The 25,540-nt window shown below is 41.9% G+C and overlaps 1 protein-coding gene across 19 annotated transcripts in view; it reads right to left on the bottom strand.

Annotated features, from left to right (window-relative positions):
- The window catches only part of LOC111253553 (basement membrane-specific heparan sulfate proteoglycan core protein-like), a 231,847-nt gene that overhangs the window by 39,803 nt on the left and 166,504 nt on the right, over window positions 1–25,540 (bottom strand). For 11 of the 19 annotated variants that reach the window (XR_002674718.2, XM_086992110.1, XM_022813123.2 and 8 more), the window contains 11 exons: window positions 19,185–19,295; window positions 13,541–13,654; window positions 8,285–9,163; window positions 6,188–6,273; window positions 5,351–5,675; window positions 4,923–5,042; window positions 4,447–4,637; window positions 3,957–4,087; window positions 2,362–2,558; window positions 1,573–1,689; window positions 1,002–1,112 (listed from right to left, as the gene is read on the bottom strand). Coding sequence is in view for 18 of the 19 variants with exons in the window: in XM_086992110.1 (XP_086848236.1) it covers window positions 1,002–1,112; window positions 1,573–1,689; window positions 2,362–2,558; window positions 3,957–4,087; window positions 4,447–4,637; window positions 4,923–5,042; window positions 5,351–5,675; window positions 6,188–6,273; window positions 8,285–9,163; window positions 13,541–13,654; window positions 19,185–19,295 (2,382 nt within the window). In the remaining variant the exon portion in view is untranslated. Of the gene's footprint in view, window positions 1–1,001; window positions 1,113–1,572; window positions 1,690–2,361; window positions 2,559–3,956; window positions 4,088–4,446; window positions 4,638–4,922; window positions 5,043–5,350; window positions 5,676–6,187; window positions 6,274–8,284; window positions 9,164–11,891; window positions 12,207–13,540; window positions 13,655–19,184; window positions 19,296–25,540 lie in introns of all 19 variants that reach the window. The other 8 variants (XM_086992111.1, XM_086992112.1, XM_086992113.1 and 5 more) reach the window with 5 other exon arrangements.

Raw genomic sequence — 25,540 nt, 5'->3', positions numbered from 1 at the left:
TATTATCATATAAACGTTTTTAGCAATAGGTCGCGATGTCAAGGGAGCGCCACCCATGAAGCATCAGTTGTTTGTTTATTGATTGGTGAAGTTTGATCGTTGATTGTCGATCACGAGCAGATCCCCATAGTCCATTTGGATGAGAGCGCGATGAAGAGGGCCGCATGCAAGAACATAATACTTGTATATGATTTTCTGTTGTTGAGAATAACAGAAGGTAAGCTCATACACGACTGTGTCAACCTCTAGCAAATCTAGATGCATGTTATATCCATATGTGATAGTTGACAATCTAAGCGGACGAAGAAGAGTCTGTGTAGTTATCCATATAACTAACTATTTATCTATGTCTATGTATCGTTTACAACACAAGTACGTGTCTTCGCGTGTGCGCGTAAATAATCGAAGACTTTTTTTCTTCTATATTCGCTAAGTAAGCGAACTATAGATTGTGAACATTGCCTAGTTTGATTTATCGCTGTACTACTGCAGTACTACTATATCGTATAGTATATTCGGATAATAAGACTGTAAAACCGGATAAAAGACTGTAAAAAGACCTATCACAAACTTGGAATCAGGGTTGTTAATGATATTTAGTTACATTCTTGCTAAAAGTTGGAAGCTAGTTGTCTGAGACTGGACTGATTCGGACATACTGGTACATAAAGATATTTATTTTTTTCACTGATATTTTTGCTTCAGACGGGAGCAGCCTTTGGTGAAATTTGGATTAAAAATCCAAACTGGGAAATTTGGAAAAAAATCCAAAGGAAAACAATTTTATCGCATATTCATTGCAGTAAATGGCGAAAAAAAAAAAAAAAAAAAAAAAAAAACACTATTAAATGTCCTAGTTGCCACATCAACATGGATGTCGGAGATCGGCAAAGTTTCTTTTATATCATCGTTTCCTGGTTCCGTTCTATTGTATGTCTATGTGTTCGTAAGAATAGACCCCTATTTTTTTTATTTGTTTATTATTGTGCCAGGCTGCTTACCGCAGTTCTGTTCATCAGCGAAGTTGTTACAATCATAGTAACCATCACAACGGAGAATATCCTTGATGCATTGGCCATCTCCACAGTGAAATTTCGATGCGCCGCAAAGTTCTTGGTTTTTGGTAGCATGCAACAATTTCCATTTATTGTAAACATTCGGATCCGATATGATTGTATGTATAATGAACGTAAAATAACATGTTAGTCATGAAACCTAGGGCAACTAGCGAGCGGGGCATGCTGCATTAGACTAGCTCGAAATGAAGATAAAGTCTTTGAACAAAAACTACCACATAAATAGGTTTAATCGTGTTGTTCTTTCTTTCCTTCCTTCCTTCTAATTCGCTCTTTATGTTCCTTCCTTGAAAGGCCTGGTCGTTATCGAAGACTTAGCCTGTTTGACCTAGTCTAAAACTCGTACCTTCTACCCCCCCCCCCCCCGGCCTAGTGGAATTGAAATTTTGCTGCATGTTTCCATTAATTGTCTCACAGTTTTTCTCTGACATACGAATGGGTACTGTTTGTAATTTTAATTGGATCTGTCACGTTATAAGTTGCTAGCTTATCTTACTTTGATCAGGGCAGTCGATTTCGTCTGCTCCGTCAGAACAATCACGTCGGCCATCGCAGCGATTCTGCGCTCGGACACAGGATCCGTCGCCGCACTGGAACTCACCGCTTGTACAACCTGAATTTTCCGCACATTAGTAACAATTACTTGAAAAATCTAGTGCCAGCTTATGGATCACAGCGCAGCTAACCGCATTTTTCGCATATCTGATATTTAGCTTTTCGGCTGCAAGTTGAGCATAAAATTTGAAACATATTTTCCATTGGCCTTGAATAACAGGCCCATTAAAATGGTTCGAAATAGGTAAATCGCGTCTGCAAATGGACAATGGGTCGTGCAAAGGACACAAATGTGTCCTATTATCTTTTAGAGACAGCCAGTACTTGGATGTGTGCGTGAATAAACTGGACTTGTTTGTCGCCTCCGAATTTCACTTGATGGGAGCGCATTGGATGCTTTCAATACCCGAACGCAGTATATTTAGGCTTCTTTTACTATAGGATCGTGTATAACCTATCTATTCGCATAAAGAATAACTTTATTTGAGTACGTTTTTTAATTCGTAAATCTTAAATATTTTACTCCAATATTAGAGATCCTTTTGTGTTCAAAAAGTTTGTATTTAGCGTTGTATGTTTTTCCAAGCGAAATACGTCTAGGTAACCTGCACGACTTACATAATAATAATAATAATAATAATAATATTAAGTAATAATAATAATAATAATAGAATTTAAAGATATCAAGATTTTTAGCAAACTCTGATCCGTGATTGGGCGGTACACGTACAGTTGGCCTCATCAGACCCATCAAAACAGTCGTGGCGCCGATCGCAGCGACGTCCTGCTGCTACGCACTGATCATGGGTGCGACAGGCAAATTCGCCCGGAAGACACTGGCCTTGCCGGGATGAGCCCACCCCCGCCTCCACTACATTACCCGCCTCTGACAATGCATCTTCGATCCATTTAACAGCATCATCTACCCTGCAAATTGTTGGAAAGCAAAGAGGTAAGTTCAGATCTGAAGCAGGTCAGCGTTAGCGAAACTTCATGTGTGTACGAGCATGCCTGTTTGTAGGATAGTTCCTGCTTCGGGGTCGAGCTTAATTATACCGAGCCTATTTTTCTATCGGTGATGTTTTCCGGTTCTCAAGAAACGATCGAAGCACAAGGAAACATAAGTCGTAGTCCAAGGTCCCAACAGATGGTCGAATTTTGGCGTGCCGAACATTTATCTACCCTTAATATATTCATTTCTTTAGTTGTTTATTGTCTTTAGTTATTATATTTTTGTTCATACAGCGAGGTTGAATGTGTAGAGAGATGACGCTTTGCTTCCAAAGTAAAAAATTAATGTTTATAACCTGTTTTACCAGGCGTACAATTTAAATACATTTCATATTGCTTCATTAGGAGTTATGGCTCCGCCAGATCTACGAAATTTCGATGATACTTGTATTATTGAACAAGCCGTTGGCTGGCGGGTAGAAGTGTAAAGCTGAGCTGTAATATAAGCTTGAGGTGCCACTGGGTTCGTTTGCATAACAAGCCCAATGGAGAAGTAGGACAATTTGATCCTTTTATTCCGGATCCTTTCGCCCAATTCGACTAAACGGAGTGAGAAGGCATACATGTAAGACTCGATGCTTTTCGTTCGTATCGTATTTATGACGCTTCTTGACGACAGTATATTATTATGGCTTGTCCGAAAGAGCTAGAAATCATAGCTTCGAATCCGCTATAGACACAAACTACAAAGCACCTGGGCTGTAATCAGCGAAGTTGAAATATAGTTTGGCAAGTAATATCATTATAAAAAGCACAACCAACCAACACGAAAAGGAGGCTATTGAATTGATGATGTCTGTTCTTCCTGTAGCACACATTGCACGAGGTTTGCTTGTGCGGCCTTTTAAGAGAAATAAACTTCAAGGCTCAGCCTTTAAGCCTACGCTTAACTATCCCGTTGAAGGCTTTCAGCCTTGGCGACCTATAATGCTTGCGCAGAGTACAACAGAAATCGTGCGTCAGCTTTTTGTGGTGGATTCCAGCAGGGAAGCGTCCTGTGTTTGCCATCGATTTTATGTCAGTACTAATGTAAACGACATTTGTTGAATATTTATTGTGCCCATTTTCCACAACCGTACGAGGCTGCTCCTCTGCGCTTCGTAGTCGGGGCATGCAGCTTTGACCCGTTTAGCGTTAGTGAGTGTGTAAATAGAGGCGAATAAATCTCTTTTTTAGCGGGGAAGCAGTAAGGGATGCTTTATCTGATAATGTGCTCTTTCAAAGTTCGACATCTGCACAGACCGAAGATACGATATAGTAGCAAGACTAAACATAAAACAATAACAAACAGCAAAAAATATGTCAAGTACAAACTTTTTAGCTGTTTCTTCTTTCTGTCTCTGGCGTTCTTCCTCTTCCTGTTGACGTTCTTTCAACTCCCAATGTTCGCGATTCCGTCGAGCGTCCTCGGCTCTCCGGCGAATCATTTCCTTTTCATACTGCTGCTATACAGATTAAATCATTCTACTTAATCAAATTTCGATAACATAAAGGAAACATCTATAAACAATTTATGTTTGCTCTAGATAAACATCTGTACATGCAGACAAATGCAATTACCTTACGGCTTGCCTTGCGCACCAGCGTTTACGAATATATGACGGAAAGCAGCTATAGACTTCGGGTAAATCTATGTGATTTACTGCAAAGTGCCAAACACTTTGCCCTATTATGGCGCTATATCTTTCGCGCAAATTTTACTAATCAAGTTATTTTATAAACACTAAGATTAAAAGTTTTAGTTTTTTGAGCAAGATGATTTGTTCATGCGCGACGTTAGGCACATCTGAGAAGATCAACAGACCTGTTCGAGTCTTCGTTGTTGTTCTTCTATCCGACGACGCTCCATTTCCTGTCTCCAACGACGGTCATGTTCGCGGCATCGTTCGTCAGAGTTTTCATCCGGCCGATTTGGATGCTTTGGATAGTGCGCTCTGTCGGCATCTTTCGGATGGCTGAAGCTATGCGCTGGATTTACTCGGTGATGATTGCCACCTGCAAGAAAAGAAGCGCGTGATATCGCAAAAATTACATTATACTTTTCATAGACAAAATTTCGAAGTTATTTTTAGTCACAATTACTATTTTTCCTACTGTGTTTTTTCGAAGAAACAAACATACGCACATATATAGTCATAAAATTGTAATCTTAATTTACTTTAGACAAGAAGACTCGAACGAAAGATGACACAGTTCTTTGGTATTTTGTGGTCTACTTTTCTGCCCGTGCTATGGTCCAAGCATGGGACTGTTTAAAGCTGACTATGATTATGCACTCACAATTCATTTCATCGTTTCCGCCTATGCAGTCAAGCACGCCATCACAAAGCTGATTCTGTCGGATGCAGAGGCCGTCTTGGGGACATTTGAACTCTGTCGCTGCGCACCCCCTGTCCGCTTCTGCGTGTCGGCAAACAAAAACCACAAGGGATTATTATTATTATCATCAGTGCCCCTTCGATAGGACGGAATTCTCTCGTCTCATAGTTATTCCGGCTTTGTGCGCTTATAAAGAACTCAAAGAAGCAAATGATGGAAATCATCATCATCATCAACTATTGTTCGTTTCTTATAACAACAATGTTAAACAGCTAAAGAATATATAAAGAAGAAGAAGAGGTGTGTATATATATATATATATATATATGATGGTTTATTGAGAAATTTCAAACACCATTCAGTCAGCACGATAGTTGAATACGGCTTACCGCAGCCAAGTTCGTCTTCGCCATGGTGACAATCAATCACTCGATTACATCGACGGCTTTCATTTAGGCAGTAGCCGTCGTCGCACCGAAATTCGTTTGAAGCGCATGCACTGCTCTCGGCATTTCCAGCTGCACCACTGTGATTTGTAACTGTCCTATTGGACACGGCCGACTGCCGCATACAATGCGGGCCTTCGTCCGTGCCGTCACGACAGTCTTTCCGGCCATCACATTGTGCCCTGTTTGGTATACAGCTTCCATCACCGCAGCGGAACTCGTCGGGCGAACAGAACGTCTTACTACACGTTGCCTCATCGCTTTTGTCCTGAAAATTTTAGAACGAAAAGCCATGCTTACACGTACTTTTATCTATAATCCGTATTCATGTTAAAAAAAAAAAAAAAAAAATATTACATATATACAGTTTGTGTGCAAGCCAGGACTGAAAATGAGTGTGTTGAATATTGAACCCTTGTCGTCCCATTACCTTTAGTTAACTCTTAAATATTATTAGCAAAGCTGTTTCCAAACAACAGCCAGCTAAGAAGGGCAAAGAAATATCGTAACAGAAAACAGTGATGACGTTATGTCCAAAACCTAGCGTTTATACAACGAAACCTTCGAGAAGAATAGCAATAAGCAAGGATTGTAAAAACTTATGCGTGGGTCTAACATTTTTTCCCGTTTTTTTTAGACGGAATTACAGAAACTGAGAATAACTCCTGGATAGATTGGCTCCTAGACGCCATTTCTGTGCGCGGACTACATACTATTTAATGAAAACAATTAATTACTCAGATTTTAATATCAACTGATCCGAAGTATCATTTTACGTACTCGGCAATCATTGTTTCCATCACAAACGAGGCCCTTGTTGATACATTGACCATTGACGCATGTATAATGAATTCGGTCATCGCACGCTGAAATGCAGATGGTCTAACAGGCGTTAGTAGATTGTAGAAATTAATGAATTTTGCATTTAATTTAAGGAGTAAAAGCCGCTTGATTTGGTACGATCTTTAGTACGCAATGCTAATTACATTAGTTGTTGAATAATGTTGCATTATAAATTGTATCTCTGAAAATACTGTGCCGCTTAATAAGGCACAATAGCACTACGGAAAGCCCTTTTGGCGAACGACAATGCCGTTCTTCAGTCTAGTGTTTGCGTTTGTTTAAACAAAATAAGCTGCTGCCACCCATCTATTTGAAATAGCCGCTCTGATGTAGAAGAGAAGATACTCACCGCCGTTGCTCGCCTAGTTAACAATCCACGGAATACGGATTGCTATCTTCTAAGCGCCTTAACGTGCCGGCTTGAACAAAATACTAGCTTTCTCTTAATTATTAAATTAACACTCCAGCTTCAATAGTGCTACCATTAGTGTCCTGTTTGCTTGAGCCAACGTATTCTTCCGTGTGCAAATAGAACAATGTTACGGGCTAGTAATGGAGCCTAGTGTGAGAGCACCTGCGTAAGCCAGCCTCGGCCATCTACACCGCCAGCGCAACCAAGTTTCCATCAACAGCGTATGTCTCAAATAAAAATATGCGAGGTACGTCGACCCGACACTCGTCACTGTCATCCCCGTCTAAATGCCATTCCACCCCATGTTGTGTCGTTGCTTGTCGATCCCCTTGGCTACAGGATGCTATAACCACTTTTCCTTAGCTTGTCCTGCCTCTCACATCGTGCTCCGTGTCAGTCAGGAGGCCAAGTGTCCTCTTAAGCTTCTTTCCTAGTCGTCCATAGCCACCTCGTCTGTGGTCTTCTCGTTGAAGGACGCAGACGGCCGCTAGGGGCGGCAACTCATCGAGCCGTAGCTCCTGTTACCTCCGCAGCCCTGTTGTAGCTTCGCTTCCGGTGTATACTACGGCTTCTCGTGCCTGGTCTAGCGATACTGCCTATACAATTGAGCAGGCGGAAGACGACTACTGAAGGGAGTTATCAGTCTTCATAAGTAGCTAATGCCACCGCTACTCAGCAGTGTTGTCTATCTGTCATCGCCGATCATTCACACGCCCTATTCTTTCGCTAAACGATATTATGTGTAGCTCCCTTAACTGCTTTTTTCTTTGCCTGTATATTGCTTAAAGTGTATTAGAAACTAATCGGACTCGGTCTATTGGTGACCAGTCTAAAGGAATGGATGCGATGCCCAATGTGGCAAAGAGGAGCACAGCCTTCGCAAAATTGTGTAAGGGCAGTTTCCACATTTAAAACGAGATAAAGGAAGCTCTACCCACACATCAGGTACATGATCTGAATTGGGCGCGGCGTGATGCCGTACATGGCAATATTTAGAAGTATTGAGGGAAAGAGCAAGAGAACCGATGGGATTAAGGCAGATCGAAACCGAAGGAGTGCATAGATCAACATTGCGTCCTACTACAATGCGAACGATGCCTCTCGGATCTAAGTCTGAAGCTAAAGTCGAACAGCTTTAATCACTAGTATTGCTTGTGCAAAAAATGTACGTCATTTGCTAATTATGTAAAGATAATGTAAAGCTGTCGTATTGTATATGCTGGTGCAAGCAACAAATCAACTGAAGCCGAGTAGAATCTAGAGATGCGCTTCCGTTTACGGGATCGTCTAATTCCGTCGGACGAACTAAACGTACAGCTCCATTGTCTAGATGTGTCCCTTAGCGATCAAAGCTGGTGTTCGGATGCAAAACATTCGGTCTATGAAACCACGTTAGATGTTTCAAACTCGTAATTGTTTCAAAACCATTGGGCAAATTTCTGGTTTTTCAATCTTTCGCTTAAAATGTATGTGAATTAGTCTATAGTAGATTGGAATTCTAAATACATTTTAGTAAATGTGACGATCCGATTGATAAATCATTCAAAGGAAAATACATTAGTGTGAATTAGTATTAGAAGGTCGTTAGGAACACGTATTCGCTCGGGTCGGCATCTGCTCACGTTTGCAATGACGCTCATCTGATCCGTCGTAGCAGTCTGTGACATAATCGCATATCTGCCAACGGGGTATGCATTGACCCGATGCGCATCGGAACTCCTTTCGTCGCAGGCATTCGCGCACGACAAATGGCGCATGTGTTGTGGTAGTCATAATTGTTGCTAAAGCAGCACGCGTCGTCGTCGGCTCTGCTGTCGTAACCGTTTGCCTTCGGCCATCTGGTCCTGCCGGGGTGGCAGGCAATCTCGTCTCCGTTACAACTTGTGGCGGACGCCATCTTTCCGGGATCGGTGAATAGGAACTGGTGACAGTCTCTGTGTATATCCTTGACGTCGGATAACGGGTCGGGCGGTAAAGGTTGTCAGTAGGTGTCTGATAGGTGACAACTGATGAAGGGTGGCTTCGTCGTGCGCTAACTGGTTCAAGCGTCGGATATCTTGGGCCTGGGCCTGGAAAATACGGCTTCGAGCTGATCGGGTAATAGTAACTCGTGTTTGCAAAAGGGTAACGTGTTGGCCGGGTGTAGTCGCTAAATAGACCAGGATGGCCTCGATTAGCATAGAGATCCTGGCTGTTCGACTCAGGGGGGTATGATCGGACACCTAAGGTCGTAGGCACTGGAGAACGAGTTGTAGTAGGTCTATAGAAGGCCTCAAAACGAGTGGTTGATCGATAATCTTGGCCATCAGAAGTCGCATAATGATTCCCACTCGGGGAATAGGACGTAGAACTTGCCATCCCACCCGTTGCGGAATAGAAGGGTCTCGTTGTTACCCGACTCGGTGGCGTGTGGACATGATAGGGCGTCGTGTTGCTATCGAACGGGTCAAATGTATTGGACGGTGTGGTGAACGTGTCTGGCGGTAGAGGGCGTCTGGGACCTGTTTAAAAAAAGAACACCACCATAAACTGTATATGAAGCGAAAACAAAGCTAGAAATAGAACTGAATACTTCAGTCAATAATACAAAAAAAAGCAGAAAAAGAACAACATAATATAAATTTAGCGCGATCAGTTAGCTAAAACAGGCAAAAAGTGAAACAAATTCCTTGTAATCTGATTAGAATGATACGATACAATGAATATAAAATATGATAAACATAGTTGAATACAAATGTTATATTTAGTGAGCCAGATTTGTAAACCAACAGAATCTACTGCGTTCCGTAAAATAGGATGTGGCCGAACAGCTCCCTCGAATCGCCCACACAGACGTATGGCACGCGAAAGTATTAATCATTTATCATTGTTTCCACGATACCGGAAGAATGAAACAGGTGTGGATACCTGATATAAATAATAACATAGGTAAAACGTTAATGGCTCTTCTATGGGCATGATCACACAAAGGTTTTTCATCTTTCTTACTTTATTTTTAATCGTTTCTTACCTCTCTCACGAAACAGCTACCTATTACTATATTTTCATTCATCATATCATATATACTCATTTTCTGCTGGTCGCGAAGGCTAGCTGGGAAATGGGGGTTAGGGAATTGACGAAAGATTGCCAAAAGCTGGCCACTGCGTTAAAACGACAAGTTACGAACAGGGGGGCGGCGGCGGCGGAGATGGGCCACTAGATATAAAAATAAAGGGAAGTCTTCAGCGAAGCCTCGATAGATATGCGACCTGTTTCTAAGAGCCGCACGCAATCCGCCGACCAGTCAGTTAAAAATAGGCTACTTACTGAACGTCTTTCCCAATTCTCGCCAATCGGTCGCAAATGACGGCTAACATGGCTTCTTTTAACCATTCGTTTTCGTCAAAGTTGCATCATAATTTTTTTTCTCTATCGTTGCGCCGCTTTACATTTGCCCATCTTTTATTCGATTCCCTTAAAACCTAAACTGTGGCGTTTCTTCTTTGTCTGCCATTTTCGGGCGGCCAATCGTTAGATGCCATTAGGTGATTAGATGGGTGAAGTCGACACTCAGCTCTCTGAGATTACTACCTGTGTCCTGCTTTTCAAAACAAGAGCTCTAAAAATCAACGATACTGGTTTGTCTGCATTACTGGAACATTTTATTGTCTATTTACCTTTCGCACTTGCTCCCCTTCACGTTTTACTTGTTTAGTTCGCGGACATCTTAACGGTTGTTCTAGCGCTGTCTATTTGTATGCGTCCTAAGGCTTTCCTTCCCTAATACCCGTAGAAACAGCTCGTGTCTCGATGTTTTTCGGATATCTCACACATGGTAAGCCTTAATAGCTGCAGTAAGCATTAGTTACAGTCTAGCGTATGAAAGGAAAGTAAAGAAAAATATCGCTGAAGTACCTTTTACGGCGAAGCTATATGTGACAACTCTGTTTGAAGTAGTGTTTCATTAAACTCTACTTAAGTTGCTAAGAGTCACGCAATGGGATGTACTTTTGGGTTGTCAATGATGTTGTTGAACATTCTGAGTAAATCAGTCGTCGCATCACAAAGGGGATCACTGAGCATCGCGTGTGCCGAATGCTTTTACAAACGATTACCATGAGTGAAAATGTCCTTGCACGAGGGTGATAAAACGACAGATTCGAGTTTAGAGTGCTACCTTTAGGCTATATCTAGACATAGAAAATAGGCAGACAGTGAAGCGTCAATGTTGTAAAATTCGCTCGAAAAGTCCGATCTAAAGAAACTGTTTAATAAGCAACTTATGTTGGAATTACTCTTCTACTTGTGTATTCATTCTGTCAAATTCCGTATTCGAGTAGGATTGCCGGTAAGAGCAAGATTGTACATACCTTTTTTACATACATACGTGTACGTATACTTATCTTCAAAGCCAGAGGCAACTTTATATATAGTTTGGTAAAAGCCAATCCACATGATTGGCAAACGGCTCGGAAAGTATGTGCCTTGTTAAGGTAAATAGATTGAGTAAAACAGTTTTTGAGGGCTGAGCAATAATCTGATTGATTGATTTGGTTGATAGCCGCATTCAGGATGAGCTTCCCCACTTGGGTTATTAATGCAGTGTCTGTGGCTATATACGTTTTATGTGAAGTATACTCGAAGGATCAAACAACTCCATTGTACCGACGGGACGAAGGTCAATTAAGCCTCTATGGGAAGTGCTTCTATTTTTCGCTAAATCAAAGTATAAGCTGCGTTTACATGCTTTATAGGACGCAAGTATCAGCATGTAACCTGCTTATCGTAGCCTAGACTGCATCGAACAAATAAACAATTACAGTGGTGAGTGTAGGCAGTTTATTTGCTCAACGATTGCTAATCACGAAAAAGACAGGGCTAAAAAAAAACAATTATTCTACACGATGTAACGGTGTTCGACATGTTAAATAGATGCATCGTTAAATGGGCGAAAATGTATAAAGCTTCTTTTTAATGTATATGCATCATGCTGTACGGAAGGTATCTTCAGAAGAAAGATATATTCAGAGCTTCGTTGTAACAATGTGTTTTCGAGAAATGTCTGAGAACATGCTTCATATCGTTTCTATCAATTGTTTGTGTTGTCCGTTTTTTGCTACCTGCTGTTTATTCACTTACGGTGTCACCTAAATGTATATGGTAGCAGGTAGTCGCCAAAAACACTACCAGTAAACTTAAGCTGTGGGCATATATTTTTCGGAAAAATTCTGATTTGATGCGACTCACAGGCATCAGCTACCGTCCAATCATCCCTAACGAAGAGCACATCGCCCGCATTGCTGGGGTATCGCTGGTAATTAGCAGGATCTGAAAATTTAGGTGCAAGCGACACTTTCGCATGGGTTCGCCCCTTGTGCCGGTGCAGTCTTCGAGACTGGTGAGGTTTGCGGCCATAAAATGGCGGTCGGCGATTGCGTCTCGGGCATCCCACCTCGTCGGATACATCGCGCATACCCGGACAGTCTGCAACCCCGTTACAGCGCCAGCCTCTGGGGATGCACGTACCCAGATCGCATTGCCACTCCTTCGTTGCATGGCACACTATGAACGTTGTTATGATGTACACGATGTAGTGGTTGAAAAAATCATATGGGGGAAAAAAGCCACAAGGAATATGTCATTGAGAGTGTCATCATGATGCAGAGATAATGATCGATGCTTGGTTTGAATGTGTGCACGTTTTTGATATAGATTGTTTAAGGTATATGTGTTGTATATGTGTGTGAAAGCCGTGCATGATAGGCGCGTGGTCAAAGCCGAACGCAAACATAAGCGGTAACGGAAGTGGTCGACAGGCGATTAAGGAACGACAACAGATTGTTGTTACGTGGGTTGAATGTGTCATTCAGTAATAATAATAGCAATCAGAAGTATCGAAACGCATATCAGATCGTCGTAGTATTACAGGGTGAAGAATAGGAGGTTAAGGTAGAAGGTTGTTTAGGATGCAGAAAGTAACGGTGTGTGAGGATTGTTTGTTGAAAAGCAGACGTTGACAGGTTGAGGTCGTGGTTGACACGTGCAGAATCGATGAATAGAGAGTTGACCCATCCAAGCGGCATGCAACAGCATCCGTCCGTGATAGGCAGTGGTATAGACAAAAGGAAGGTGGCAACTGTTAGAGATGCGCTTTCGAGACAGCAATTGTAATTACAGTATCTAGTGCTCGGATTCTGTTCAGCCATATGGCGTACTTACCAGGAACCTATCGTAAGAATACCGCTAAGTTTGGACTGAACAAGGGATGGGAGAACTGAGGAATGGAAAGGAAGAAATATAGAGAACAAGCTAGAGGGGTATTTTCTAGAGGCTTGTTGCCCTTTTACTCTAAGGTTTAGCTTTTGTCTAGCTAGGTTCTAGAATAGACAGTTGTCTTCTCAAATAATATTTAGTTTTTTCTTTCTTGATAATATAGTACCTTTTGAAAAGTGATCGTTGTAAAACGAGAACCCCCTCAAAATAAGGGAAGCGATACGTCTGCGTGGAAAATGCATCTTGTTGGTGTTCCTCACGCGAGAAGTGGTCTTAAGGGTTGCTTCGTCTCGATAACTTTTATCTCGCGTATTTTTCTAATCCTAACAGTGTACCTATCGTCTCTTGGTAGACCTCGTATATTCAGTCGTGCAATTTTAGATATATCGTTTACTTTAACGAAATGTCGATAATTCAGAATGTCAAACTTTTCCTATTTAGCAATCGTTGTTGTTAATGTTTGAGTGTTAGCCCAGTTGACAAACTGAGCACGAATAGGCACTAGTTCCTTTTAAGCAACATGTCCTTTAAATGCAGAGTAAAACTCCCATAGTAGTATATAAATAGGTGTCCACTACCGCAGCGAAAGATATATCCAATGATCAAACAGTTTAAATACTTACGGCAGTTATATTCGTCTGACCCGTCTGTGCAGTCAAGTACTCCGTCGCACTTTCTCCTGAGCAGATAGCATCGCCCATTACGACACCGTGCGAAGCCCGTTCCGCAGGCTTCACCTAAAAAACAATAGGCATAAAATATGGAAAATAGCATTATTAAGTTACCGTACCACTGAATAAGGCATAAATGTTTAGCTAATGATTAGCGTCTTACGAACGTCATAGTGAGCGAATAAGCGTACATAAAAAAAATACACTGGACCCAAACTGATCTTGAATTTAACGGTGCTGTAAATCAATACATAACAAGCTCGTGGCCAAATAAAAGGAGAAATCACAAAATACGAGCCCGATTCACGCAGTGTTAGGAAGTAATTAATTCTATAGTATTACTTATTATCGACAACTTACTGTTTTGTAGCAGACGTATATAGTATAGCTATAGAAAATACGATTGTAATCTTCGCCAGTTTAACAACAAACTGTCTTTGCGTTGTCAGCAGGTAGGACGTAACTAGGACACTTTGAGAATGAAAATTTATTTTTTCGAACGGTCCCTAAACTGTACAGTCGCACTATTGAGAAGCTACTTTGTAGCTATATAAGTGGCTTTACATACTGCATGTTGAAAGCACATATGGCCTGGGAGAACGAAGCAAGCATAACGGAGACCTCTTTAAATAAAGCCTTTTGCCTCGTACGACAGTCTCTGTCACCAATTCACCCCCTCAGTTTGCAACAGTGCAACGTAACCAATATCACGCTAACTCGTACGGCAAAAACGTGAGTCACTTATGGCGATCGGCGAGAGCGGCTGGAGGTGACGCGGCGACGGTAATAGCGGTAGCATAGCTTTACGGACCTCGGGACGTTGAGTATCTGACGCTTATATGAAAATGAAAGATAGGTAAATAGCCAGTGAAATCAAGTCTCTGGGGGCACCCTCCTAATATATGAGCGCCATTAGCAACGAAATTCGAGTAAGGAGAAGCTCTGCTACTGTTGTTTTCTTCCAATTCGTACGTTCGTCTTCTTTTCGATGCATTAAGTATTCCACATAGAGAGCGAATGACGCCGAAGGAGAGGAAAACATTGCATGATGGCATCGACCAGATACAGGAATCATTGTTTTACGGAACAAAAAAAAACATATTTTATCACAACGCTAAGAAATCACTTCAAACACTTGTGCGTTCCCACTACTGCGAGGAATCGCTCCTCCTGTATGTCATCGTCGACTAAAAATGTCGTCTGCGACCCCGTGCTCTCTAGTGGCGGCTACCGTTATACTAATCCTATTTGGAGAATTCTACGGCACCGCCCGTGCAACTTTAGACAGCGTTCGACTATTAATATTAAGAGGCGACCGGACAGCATTCAAAACTTGCCAGCGAAAGTTAATTGGTGCGGTAATTTTCTGGCCACTTCTGTAAGTACCTTTAACTTGAAATTGATTAAAGTAGTATAAAAGTAACTGTATGAGTCAAAGCGTGTCGGACGTGGACGCGCTTCGTTTTGTGCTAGGAGCCAGCAGTCTCATAGATTACATAACGGCGGTGTCGGGCATAAAATCATGAATCTTTAGAATGGGCAGTTGCCAAATCTGCGAGTGTAAGGTTCTGAGTTGGTCTCCGCTCCGCTGTGGTCGTTATTCCTCCTTTACATAGGTGTGTTGTAAGAATTTTGTGTTTTAGATATGTGCCTTTCTCTTCCATTATAGACTGGGCTTCATAGGAAACTGAAGTGACACATGCCAGCTCATGCTAAAAAATAGTCAAATTTAAAGTGGATCATAAAATTCCCTGACGGAGCGAAGCTCTGATGGCAGCTGGGAGCATCTTTAATTAACACTGTGTATGGTAATATATCATCGCAGATTCAAAAGTTGCCATAGAACCTTAAATCAGGAGTAGGTCCTCACGGTATCGACAGCACGGTTTTTGCCATGTTATTGCTTATTGTTATTGACAATTGCACAATAATAACTCGTGTCCAACACGTGTGGTGCGGTCCATTCGAACCTCATTGATCGGCATCAATTGTTTTCGCGCTCAGTTTTTCCTCCCTTATCAAAACGGACCAATGGCCCGTTGCTGTCCCTTTTGCTTCTACAGTTTTCCTACGCCGCTTGTTCCTATCAGACTCGGAGCGCGGAATGGAATGAACACTACGGTACGTAAGATGCCGTGAATTGACCATACCACCGTCATGCGCGACCGTGGATGTGCCCAAATGCCAAAAGAACGCGTAGCTGCTGACAAGTGGTACGCGTGCAGAAAAGCAATATAAGATAGCTTGCTGGCTCGCAGGTTCGAGGAACTAGGCTAGGCCTTTGGCAGAACCGCAGGCCGAAAGGAACCGAGAAACCAAACGCAAGGGATGCACCTAACAAGCGGCTAATCGTCTTCCACCATTTGTACGTCAGCAGCCTGCGGTGATGGCAGCGGCCTGCCGCGTACAGGGCGGGAGTGGAAAAGACGATTGAGATTCAAATTAAACGATGGCCTGATTTGGTTTTTTTGTACCAAGTTGCCGGCTGTCGTTTCGTTAGGACGACGATCGTGAGGGCAATGTAGCAACGCGCATTGATTAGCCACCCAGTTGAGACGATAGCAGACAGTTAAGCGCTGAACAAGGCATAATGCGTTTGCTTTTTTCCACCATCGGGGCTGCCAGCTTCTCTAAGTGGCCTAGTGCAAGCGGCACACGGGCTGTCCGTGACAGTATTATTACTTTAGCCTTGTTACTCGGGGCCGATTTTGCTACAGCTGCTGTTGCCATTTTTGACGTTAGCGATGCCGTCGCCGATTGTTCAGAGCACTTAATTCTTATTATTACTATGTTATTCAGCTAATTGCTGCTGCGATTGTTGCTACGCGTCGTTATTAGATCTTCCGCTCGGGCTGCTTCTGACCGTTTTGTTGTCGTCGCGTTTGGGTTTGCATAGACGTTGTTAACTGCTGTATCTTAACACTCTCTCTCCTTCGATGAGGCTTTCCTGCGAGTTGTTTTCCGTCCATTTTTTACGCTCACGTTTATTTCATAGTAACGTCAATCATCAGTGGCAGGAAAGCAGATAGGTAAGCTGATCAACTAATTGGCATCCATTCATCTCGTCGTCGTTGTCTTCCACTTACACTAAGACAGTAGCTCTTTTCCACTCTCACGACAACAGCATCGATCTTCTTGACGGTGCATACGCTCCCGATCTGCACCGCAGTCCGTAACCTATAGCAATAGTGGTATTAATGGTGGACGGCTTTATAATGTGGGGCCTGTTGGTTTGTTGTTTCTCCTCTGCGTCACCCAATTAGCCCAGCTGGGCTCTGCTTTTCGGTTTGTGGGCTAAAGCTCAGCAGAGCTATTAAAAAAAACAATAAAAAAATTGTAAAGCGACGCAACACATAGCTACGAACCTGGAAGGAATCGTAGCTCTCAAACGATTTAGAACAATGTCAATTTTAAATGGCGGAAAATTCTTCCTATCAACCTCGTTCGTAGGAGAAATTTCTGCTCCTCTTTTCCCGGAGTTCCTCTACTCCTAGACGTTGTCGTTGAGCAATGTAGGTTATGGGACTTTTATATTGGTTAGACCGAATTTGACGAGTTATACCAATTAACGGTATGAAAATAACTGAAATATACATACGGGAATAGGGGGCAGTCTGAATTAGCTGCTCGAAGTACCCATGACGAGCAGCGCTGAATAATCATTGGTGCTTTGTCATCTACGATAGAACCATATCACTACTCACAAGCTCTACATAGAGAACTAGGCAAAGGACGAGCTAGTCTGCAAAAAATCAGTAACACCGCTTCAATTTTTGATACATTGAAATGAACCTTATGAATTATTAAGCAGGGGATGACCGTCCATGAAGGTCCGCCTCCGTGACTGGATTTATATACGATACTATTTTATTTATTGCGTGTTCATGATATGGCGATATGGTTGAAAGTAGCTTCAAGATAACGTCGACAGAAAACAACTAAACGTATTTATATAGTTTTTCCTTATTAGAAAACTTATACATTTAAGATGTCACTTAAATACAACATCAATATTGTGGGCCCTTTTGACTTTATGCCAGTTAGTCAATTCGCTTAGTTATTGGCTAGCTTTTCCTATAGATCTCATTATATCCGCGATACAGATTTACCCCCTCGACAAAATCGTTGGCGCCGCTAGCATTATTAATGCGTTTTTTTTGACAGAACTTCTGTTTGCTACAAGGAGATGATGTTAGGCGTTACTCCAAACGAAAATCTTCGCCTCTCCACGTAACTAACAATATAATCGTGCCACAAAGATGTTACTTCAGCGAACGGCTGATTTCTAGTCGAACGAACCGCCAGATGATATGACATAACTTCGCTTGACTTCATTTTATGGGGATACTGATAAGAGAAGGTATATCATGACAATTCGCGGCCTCTAATCAATAATTATCATTAGATAAGGCGAAGGAACCAACCTTATTAATAACGAAATTAAGCAAAAATTTTAAATGTATAAAGTTTATTATAAAGAATGATTTCTGCAGATACATTTCGTTGCTTTTTGTGGGCACCGGTTCGAAGTTGTTCCCGACCGAATCTCTGTAGTATAACTGGCGACTAAATTTAAATGGACATGTTCCATTTGACCTATTGAGGTACACCTTTTTGTTTTAGCTCAGTGTAAAATTTTAGGTGCAGACCTAATGAAACCTAATTTTTTTTCGGGTTCAGTCGTCACGTAACTTTTTACTTACTGGCGTCTTCCTACTGCTGAAACACAATCTTATTCTAGCTTTTTCTAAAATACAAGTGCCTGCGTGTAAGGGCCAGAGGCAAAATCGAAAATCTTCAATCCGTTATGCGAATGATAAATAAATTTAAATTTTCGTTTATTTTACGTGAGGGTCGCTAGCCGGAGCTTTGAAATTTCCTCGAGGCTGTGGGGTACTCTATCAATAAGCCTTCACTTCTTTATGTGTATTCGATTTCAATGGGATTGATACACCACTGAATGAAGTGATATTTAATTGAATACGATGTTACGCGCTGTAGGCTTTTTGATCCTTTTATCAGTACAGCTGATTCTCAGGTGGGAGCTAACAACGTACTTTTTCCATTTTTTATTCTTTTGCGGCTGACATTTTGTAGTATCGAGATACCGATGTTGCACGTGGCACGGCGAAGGTCAATGCTAGATATACTATAGATCGGGAATAGGATAGATTTCGAAGTGAAATAGAATCGTGCAAAAAGCTAATATTAAGAGCTTAATAAACCTCCGAAAATCACAGAGTCTTAGGTTTCGAAGCAAGCGTGGCACGTTCCTAGTTTAGCGTTCGGTGCCCTATCCACCACACAAGAGCAGGAACTTCTCAATATCAGCGCGTAGGAATGGAATCCATTTGTTCTTCAGACACAAATGCCCGAACGCGTATAATCAATATTACAATTATAAGACTACGAAGATAGTAAACGTCTAACATTTGTATCTGAAGGAACTTCATGAGAGAACGGTTTACTCATAGCGCTCTCGTCTTTAGGTGTCCACCAATAAATCATACAATTTTTCCAAATGCATTTATTGCTGCCTTCTCAAATTTACACTAGATCAGGGCGCACTAGTTGTTGGCCTACGCAGTGCACGTACCGTGTGAGGTTCTGTGTGAAACGTGGCGTCCGTGAGATTCGTCGAGCTCAGCCAATGGGTTCGCATGCGTCTCCTCTACTTCTTCCTGGTCGCCCTCTTCATCATCTTCATCTGAAAGAAAAAGCCGAACAAATAATATATTGGTGATAATAATTTAAGCTATTGTCACAGTCATTTATACCTTTTGGTGCGGCACTTACTTCTAGCTCCTGTAACAGCAAAACATCACTATGACCGGACGTACTGCCATCAATGTCAGTCGCAGGAAAAGTTAGGACGCATAAAATCTTTCAAGGTCGCTTCTCAGCTCTTTCGTTCCTACTAATAGCGATTGCCCACCGACGCCCATGGGCATCTAAGGCCGCTAACAACAGCCATCTACTCGAGACCAACGATCTCAACTGAAAATGTACAAGTTAGTGAAACATCATCTAGGGCAACGCAGTGACAGCGGGTAGGAACAGCTTTTTGTGTCCCCGTCCTCCCTGTTCCTCTTTGCTAACTATTTTGATTTCCAGTCTGAAGTAATGGTTTATCCGTTTCTTGCGCCCGTTTTCTTTCACTTTCGAGAAATTGCCGCAGCCACCCTTGCTTAAACAGTCGTGTTTTTATTACTGAAATAAGAATCTTTGTCCCTACGATGATATACAGGAAACACGCACACATCAAAACGTAGCATCGAATTGTAACACTAAAACGGTCTATACTAGATTAAAAAGGCAATATAATACTAATAACTGGAATACGAGAACTGGCATAAGTTCTGATGTATTGTTTCCTGATGCAATAACGCAGACCTCGTACGTACTAGGACTACGGTACGCTAGTAGTAGCAATCACTAAACGTTAACAGTACGACGTTAGTACATCAATGCTGTCCCCCCCCCCCCCCCCCACATCACTTGAAGTTATGATTTTGAAGGCAGAGAACGTGCTAGCTTCGCAAGTGTGTGCTTGAATTAAATGCTAACTCTTTTTTCCGCAGCAGTTAACAACGGCTTATTAAACACTGCTCCATGTATTCACGTCTATTTTCTAATCAGCAAGCCAGAGATATGTATTTAACTTGAGGACCTGTATTTCTTTGAAATATAAGCGTAATAAAACATGAGCCTCACGTGCTTTTAACATGTGTTCCATGTTTCTCGATACTGCTATTGAGGCTTCGGCGGGCGAGACACATTAAATTTTTTAAATTTGACTTTTGCATAGTGCTGCCCACTTGGACAGGACTAACATCTATCCAAAAATTAACATGCTTTAATTGTTTCAATAAGTTAGCGCTTCAAGCAAGTTAAAAAGCAAGTGTCCGTTAAGCCATAACATTGTAGGAAAGCGAACCATCGAGTAGTAGAAAAAGTGCATTGAAGGTCAACTCGTTATGTACTTGCTTCATTCAACCGGTTGCCTCTGTCTCCGGCCTTCTTTTGCGAGACAATTCGACTCGCTATGGGTTTGATACAAACTTTTTGCCAAGGCTGTCAGTAACCAATCAAAACACTGCCAGCACGGTAAAGATAAAAATGCAACGACAGCCATACCCACTACTACCATTGCCGCTAGCTAACTCTCTGTTAGCTCCAACCGTTTCTATTCCTACTCCCAAGAGTAACCAAGGGCCCACGAATCACTCTCATCCAATACATTTATGCAACGTCTTTCCACGAAGCTGTAGGAAAATATACGTGTATGAAACCGCGTATCTGTATATATATACGGGTGTGTGTATGTGTGCGCGCGTATATATATATATCGTTTTTCCTGGAGAAAGCTGATATACAAGAACCATGTATGGCACAAAGATGCGGGATTTACCGCCTGTGGCGATGTCTTCCACGCGGATACGTATAATAATTCTTTTGCATGTGATGATGCACGCAGATAATTGTCTACACACAAAAACTCTCACGAAGAAACATAAACGTACATGAAGCGAAACGTGAGATGGGTGGTGCACGCTAGCCACCGCGATTACCATCGTCGTTGCCACGGGGTGGCGTTGGCTGTCATAAATAAAATAACGCCGAATAAGACAGTCGCCTCGGAGCATCTGATGAAAGGAGAGGCGGATGCCAAAAAAAGACAGCGGGCGAGAGAGGGAGAGAGCAGAAAAAAACACGATAGGGACTCACCTTATTAATTAAGCAATTAGTAAACAATGTTTACCCTACTTTAATAAAGAGCTTCCGCCTGAAGGCTTTTACATAAGTCAGATATTAGCCGAAGGCAGCAGACGCGCAGAGACGTCATGGGTGTAGAATTGGATGGAAATGTAAGGAAAAGCTTAGTTTACATATATCGAGAATATTAGGCTTGTGTTTTGGAAAAAAATGGCAAACTTGCAGTTTCAAATGTCTTCCTTTATTGTTGCTCTATCTGTAAACTTATTGTCTCTATAGTACTTTCCGTCATTTCTCATAATTTTAACTTCTCAGAAGTGTCTTCATAATTATGCACTAAACTTCTTTTCAACGAGTACGACTAAGAATATCTGCGTTGTGTATTTTTACACTTGATATGGGCTAAATTTCGTCTAACATTCTGCTTACGCAGATCATGCGCTCTTTGTCACACGGTGCCACCTTTAGCGTTTGTGATGTGATTTACAAGTTGTAATAGAATATTTGGCCTGCTTTCACGTTTACGGCCATACTAATTGAGGAAATTATAAGCTCTAGGGCTAGAAATGTGTTGGGTGTGCAATCTAGTTAGACATTTGCGACGGTAGGCAACCTTTGGTCTGCATATTTGCGGCGATTACCTCCTTTTTTCCATCGTCTCACCAAATATGACAAGAGACTAAACAGGCCAGTGGAAAATTAATTAAATTAATTAAAATAATTAGTTGGAAAGATGTTGACAGTTTTCGAGCTTCGGCAGTCGAATTCCGCTGGCAGCGCCGACAGAGAAAGCCAGAGCAGAAGGGACAAAAGTGATCGGTAAGAAAGAGGAAGTGGTCGTGTGGTTTTTTCATTGTTGGCAAGCCTTCTGACGCAGGTTTCCCATACTTTGTTGACTGAACGCTACTCCTCTGTCGCTTGGCTTACTCGCCCTACTGGCACAACAGCGATTTGATCTATAAAATTTTCCGCCTTCTTCATAAAACAGTGTACAGCTGAGTCTAGCTCAGGACTGTTTCGTCATCCTGCAAACCGAGAAAAAACTGATTGTTGGATGAGCCGAGAAAACTACGCCAGTTTCTCACTGCGACTGCACTATCATACCTCCTCTTCCTCTGTCGTAGGTTTTCGCATCCTGAGGTGAATGTAAAATGGTCGCAACTAGTCACGAAGCATCCATCCCCCAACAATAGCGCATGGGCTGATACAAGGGTGACAATGATGGATAATGTCGAAACACTGGCGTAGTTGGCTTGGGGCCCGCAGGATCAATCCAGTTTTAACATAAGAAGTCTAGAGTTTGTTTTTGATGCTATCGATAAATGTTAAATAAAGTTTATTTTTACAATATAGCTTCTACGAGCAGCGAGTAACTTGCTAGGCCAAGCCGTTCAATGTTCAATAGCGTAGAATTCCTGTTCTATTTTTCGAAGACATATCACACTCCATAGTGCTCTTGTTTCGGAGAACGTTTATTTCACCACCTAATTGACCGTAGTGTGCTTAACAGTTGTCAGAATAGCCGTCACTGGAAGCGCGGGTCGAACTGACATCTTGTGATCCTTTTTAAAATGCCTCGACGATCCAGTCGGTAATAATATGTTGGAATTATGTTAGTAAATAACGATCTAGTGTAATTTGGAAGCGTTACTAAGTGTTTACGTGATGACGATGATCATGATGGATTGAGGTGCCACGAAGATTGCGAACATATCTTCCTGCCCAAAGCTCAGCGTCCTCGCGGTGTAGAATATTCGGTAAGAATGAACTTGTCACTCGCAAGCCGTGTCGGTCACACAGTATTCATTTTTATGTTATATGACTGTCTAGATAACCAAGTGATAGGTTAGAATCTCGACCAATCGATCTCACGCTCTACTATATTGTATGCTTCAAATCTTTTGTAGGTAACCTGCATTAGGCCTTCCGTACGCTGGCTGTGCATTTTTTACTACCGGTCATCTACTGACCTTTAGTTTCCAAAGACGTTATCTTCGTTGTGAAGACGTCGTTTCAACCGAAGTAAGAAATACGCAAATGGCTATAAGGACGGTACAGCTGCTAAGATCGGCTAAGAGATAAAAATATTCCTCAACCAACGATCAAAGGCGAAAAGGAAATGAGCCAGTGCAAGTTTCGGCCTTGGACAGAGCTCTCGGTTGAGTTCCTTGACTGATTCCGGTCTTTGCTGCTTCTAACAGCTAACAGTGACAGTAAATGAACGCAAGTGTTCCTTAAGGCCAACCCCATAAGGGTGACAGGACATTGGCAAAGCATTTGTTCGGGTCTGGCGAAACTAAAACGCTTTGCACTTCTACGGTAGGGGACACTTACAACGTCGAAATCCTTTTAAGAGGTAGACGGATGGCTGGCAGCAGAAGATTCAAAAAAGGGAGCAGTGTCTGCGGTTTTGATGAGTAGAAAGAAGTGGGTCTATTGACTGATCTACCTCCCGTGGGGGGGGGGGGGTATAAGGGCCTCCATTTAAGACCCCCTGCTGACACTGCTACCGTATTACTATCAGTATGCATAGTGAACAAACAAAAATTTGTTTCATTCGAAATGCATGTACCATATTGACAGCGGTTTTCCGATCTTACACACAACGTTGCAATAACACAGGGAGAAGTAACGTGCGTTTGTTTTGGTTTCATACAAACGCTTCTACCGAGTGGTGTATTTTAGTTGAATATTAATTGGGAATAAACAGCAAATCTTGCCTTTTCCCTCACATAACCCGATAACGCAGACTAACAGATTTTGTAATTAACAATGGCCCATAAAAGTAGCGTCTGCACTTAATTAGAGCTGTTCCACAAAAGTACTGGGTGAGAAATACTTTTTATAATGTTTGTAATAACGACAAGTTGTATGAGCGACGCTAGTAACATTGGAGTGTGGCACGACATAAACCTGAAAACGGTTAAGCGATACATAATTGTTGAGTGTTACGTTATTACAGTGGGTGCTCAAAAGTACACGGTGAGCCACTTACTATACGTAAAATGAAATTTTCCACTAGAGAGAGACTTGGGCACGGCCCATTGAGCACTCGATTTAACGTAATCACACTCGATGCAGGATGCTTATGTCAGCATATCCGCCCACACAGAGGAGCAAATTCCAGAACGCTAAATGCCTCGTAACTTTTGTGCTTAAATAATTACGATAAGAATTTGCCGTCGAACGTGCATGGAGGAGATAATATCAAAGAGAATAAATGTTGTAAACCACTGTTAGTAGTGTTTGATGCATCGAGGTCTCAATAACTTACGATACAAGTTAAGCTTTATAGTGACTTTTGTTCATATATTGATTATTAAGAGTTTTGATGAATATAATTATAGGAAATAATGGCTTTGTATTTTTTATTTATTTGTATTGTTTACATATATGCCTAACCTACTTAAATACGTACATAATAGTTAGTGATCGGCGTGATATAGGTGATGCAGGGTTCAAATAGTGATTGGAATTCTGAGCCTACAGAGACCGTTCCTGCCGCTTACGAACTTCGTAGTTACCAAAAAGCTTGCCTATAAGCTAGTCATAGTTTCAACTGATTACGAAGCGTATTTTGTATATGTATTTCTTTATAAGCACTTGCAGTAAACAAACGGAACGTTTTGATTCAACTGTACTACGTGTACTTCGTGCATTCTAAATAACATGACAAGCTCCACAAACCTGGCAGGCAAGTTATTACAATAACTGAGTAATGGATAAGCTTGTTTTATTTTATTTATTTTATTAAAGTATTTTAATCCCTCTGCTGCTTAAGAAGAACGGACTGTTGGCTATTTCCAATTTGCACTAAGTAGGTAAGTCCCATAGTAACTTGCTATCGTTCTCGATGGGTTTCTATCTCAATTGAGCTTAATGGCCTGGTAACGTATCATCTAGAACGTATTCCACCAGCTTGGCCCTCTCTGGCGGTTGTCCTTCCTTCTATCCTATCCAGGACTATGAGCCTTATCGAAACCTTGGGGTGGGTTGGGTGTTCTAGGTAAAGATCGTTCTGAGTGCACTTAAGGCGCTCAGGTAAATGGTGACATACAGCTTGCTGTCAGCTGCTCTTCTATCGCCGCTAGCCATAACACGCTTGCTTGCGAACAAGTGATTAGGGACAAAGGTGGGAAATGGACCCAATTGGCCATGAGTTTTGGCTGTTAAGAGAGAGCACGACCGGCTCGTTCTTCCCATCTGACCAACGAAAGCAGCTAACCTGAGAAAGAA

The sequence above is a fragment of the Varroa destructor genome, unplaced genomic scaffold (assembly GCF_002443255.2).
Source record: "Varroa destructor unplaced genomic scaffold, Vdes_3.0 BEIS01000006.1, whole genome shotgun sequence".
NCBI lineage: Eukaryota > Metazoa > Arthropoda > Arachnida > Mesostigmata > Varroidae > Varroa > Varroa destructor.
This window is presented reverse-complemented; position numbering and strand designations above follow the sequence as displayed.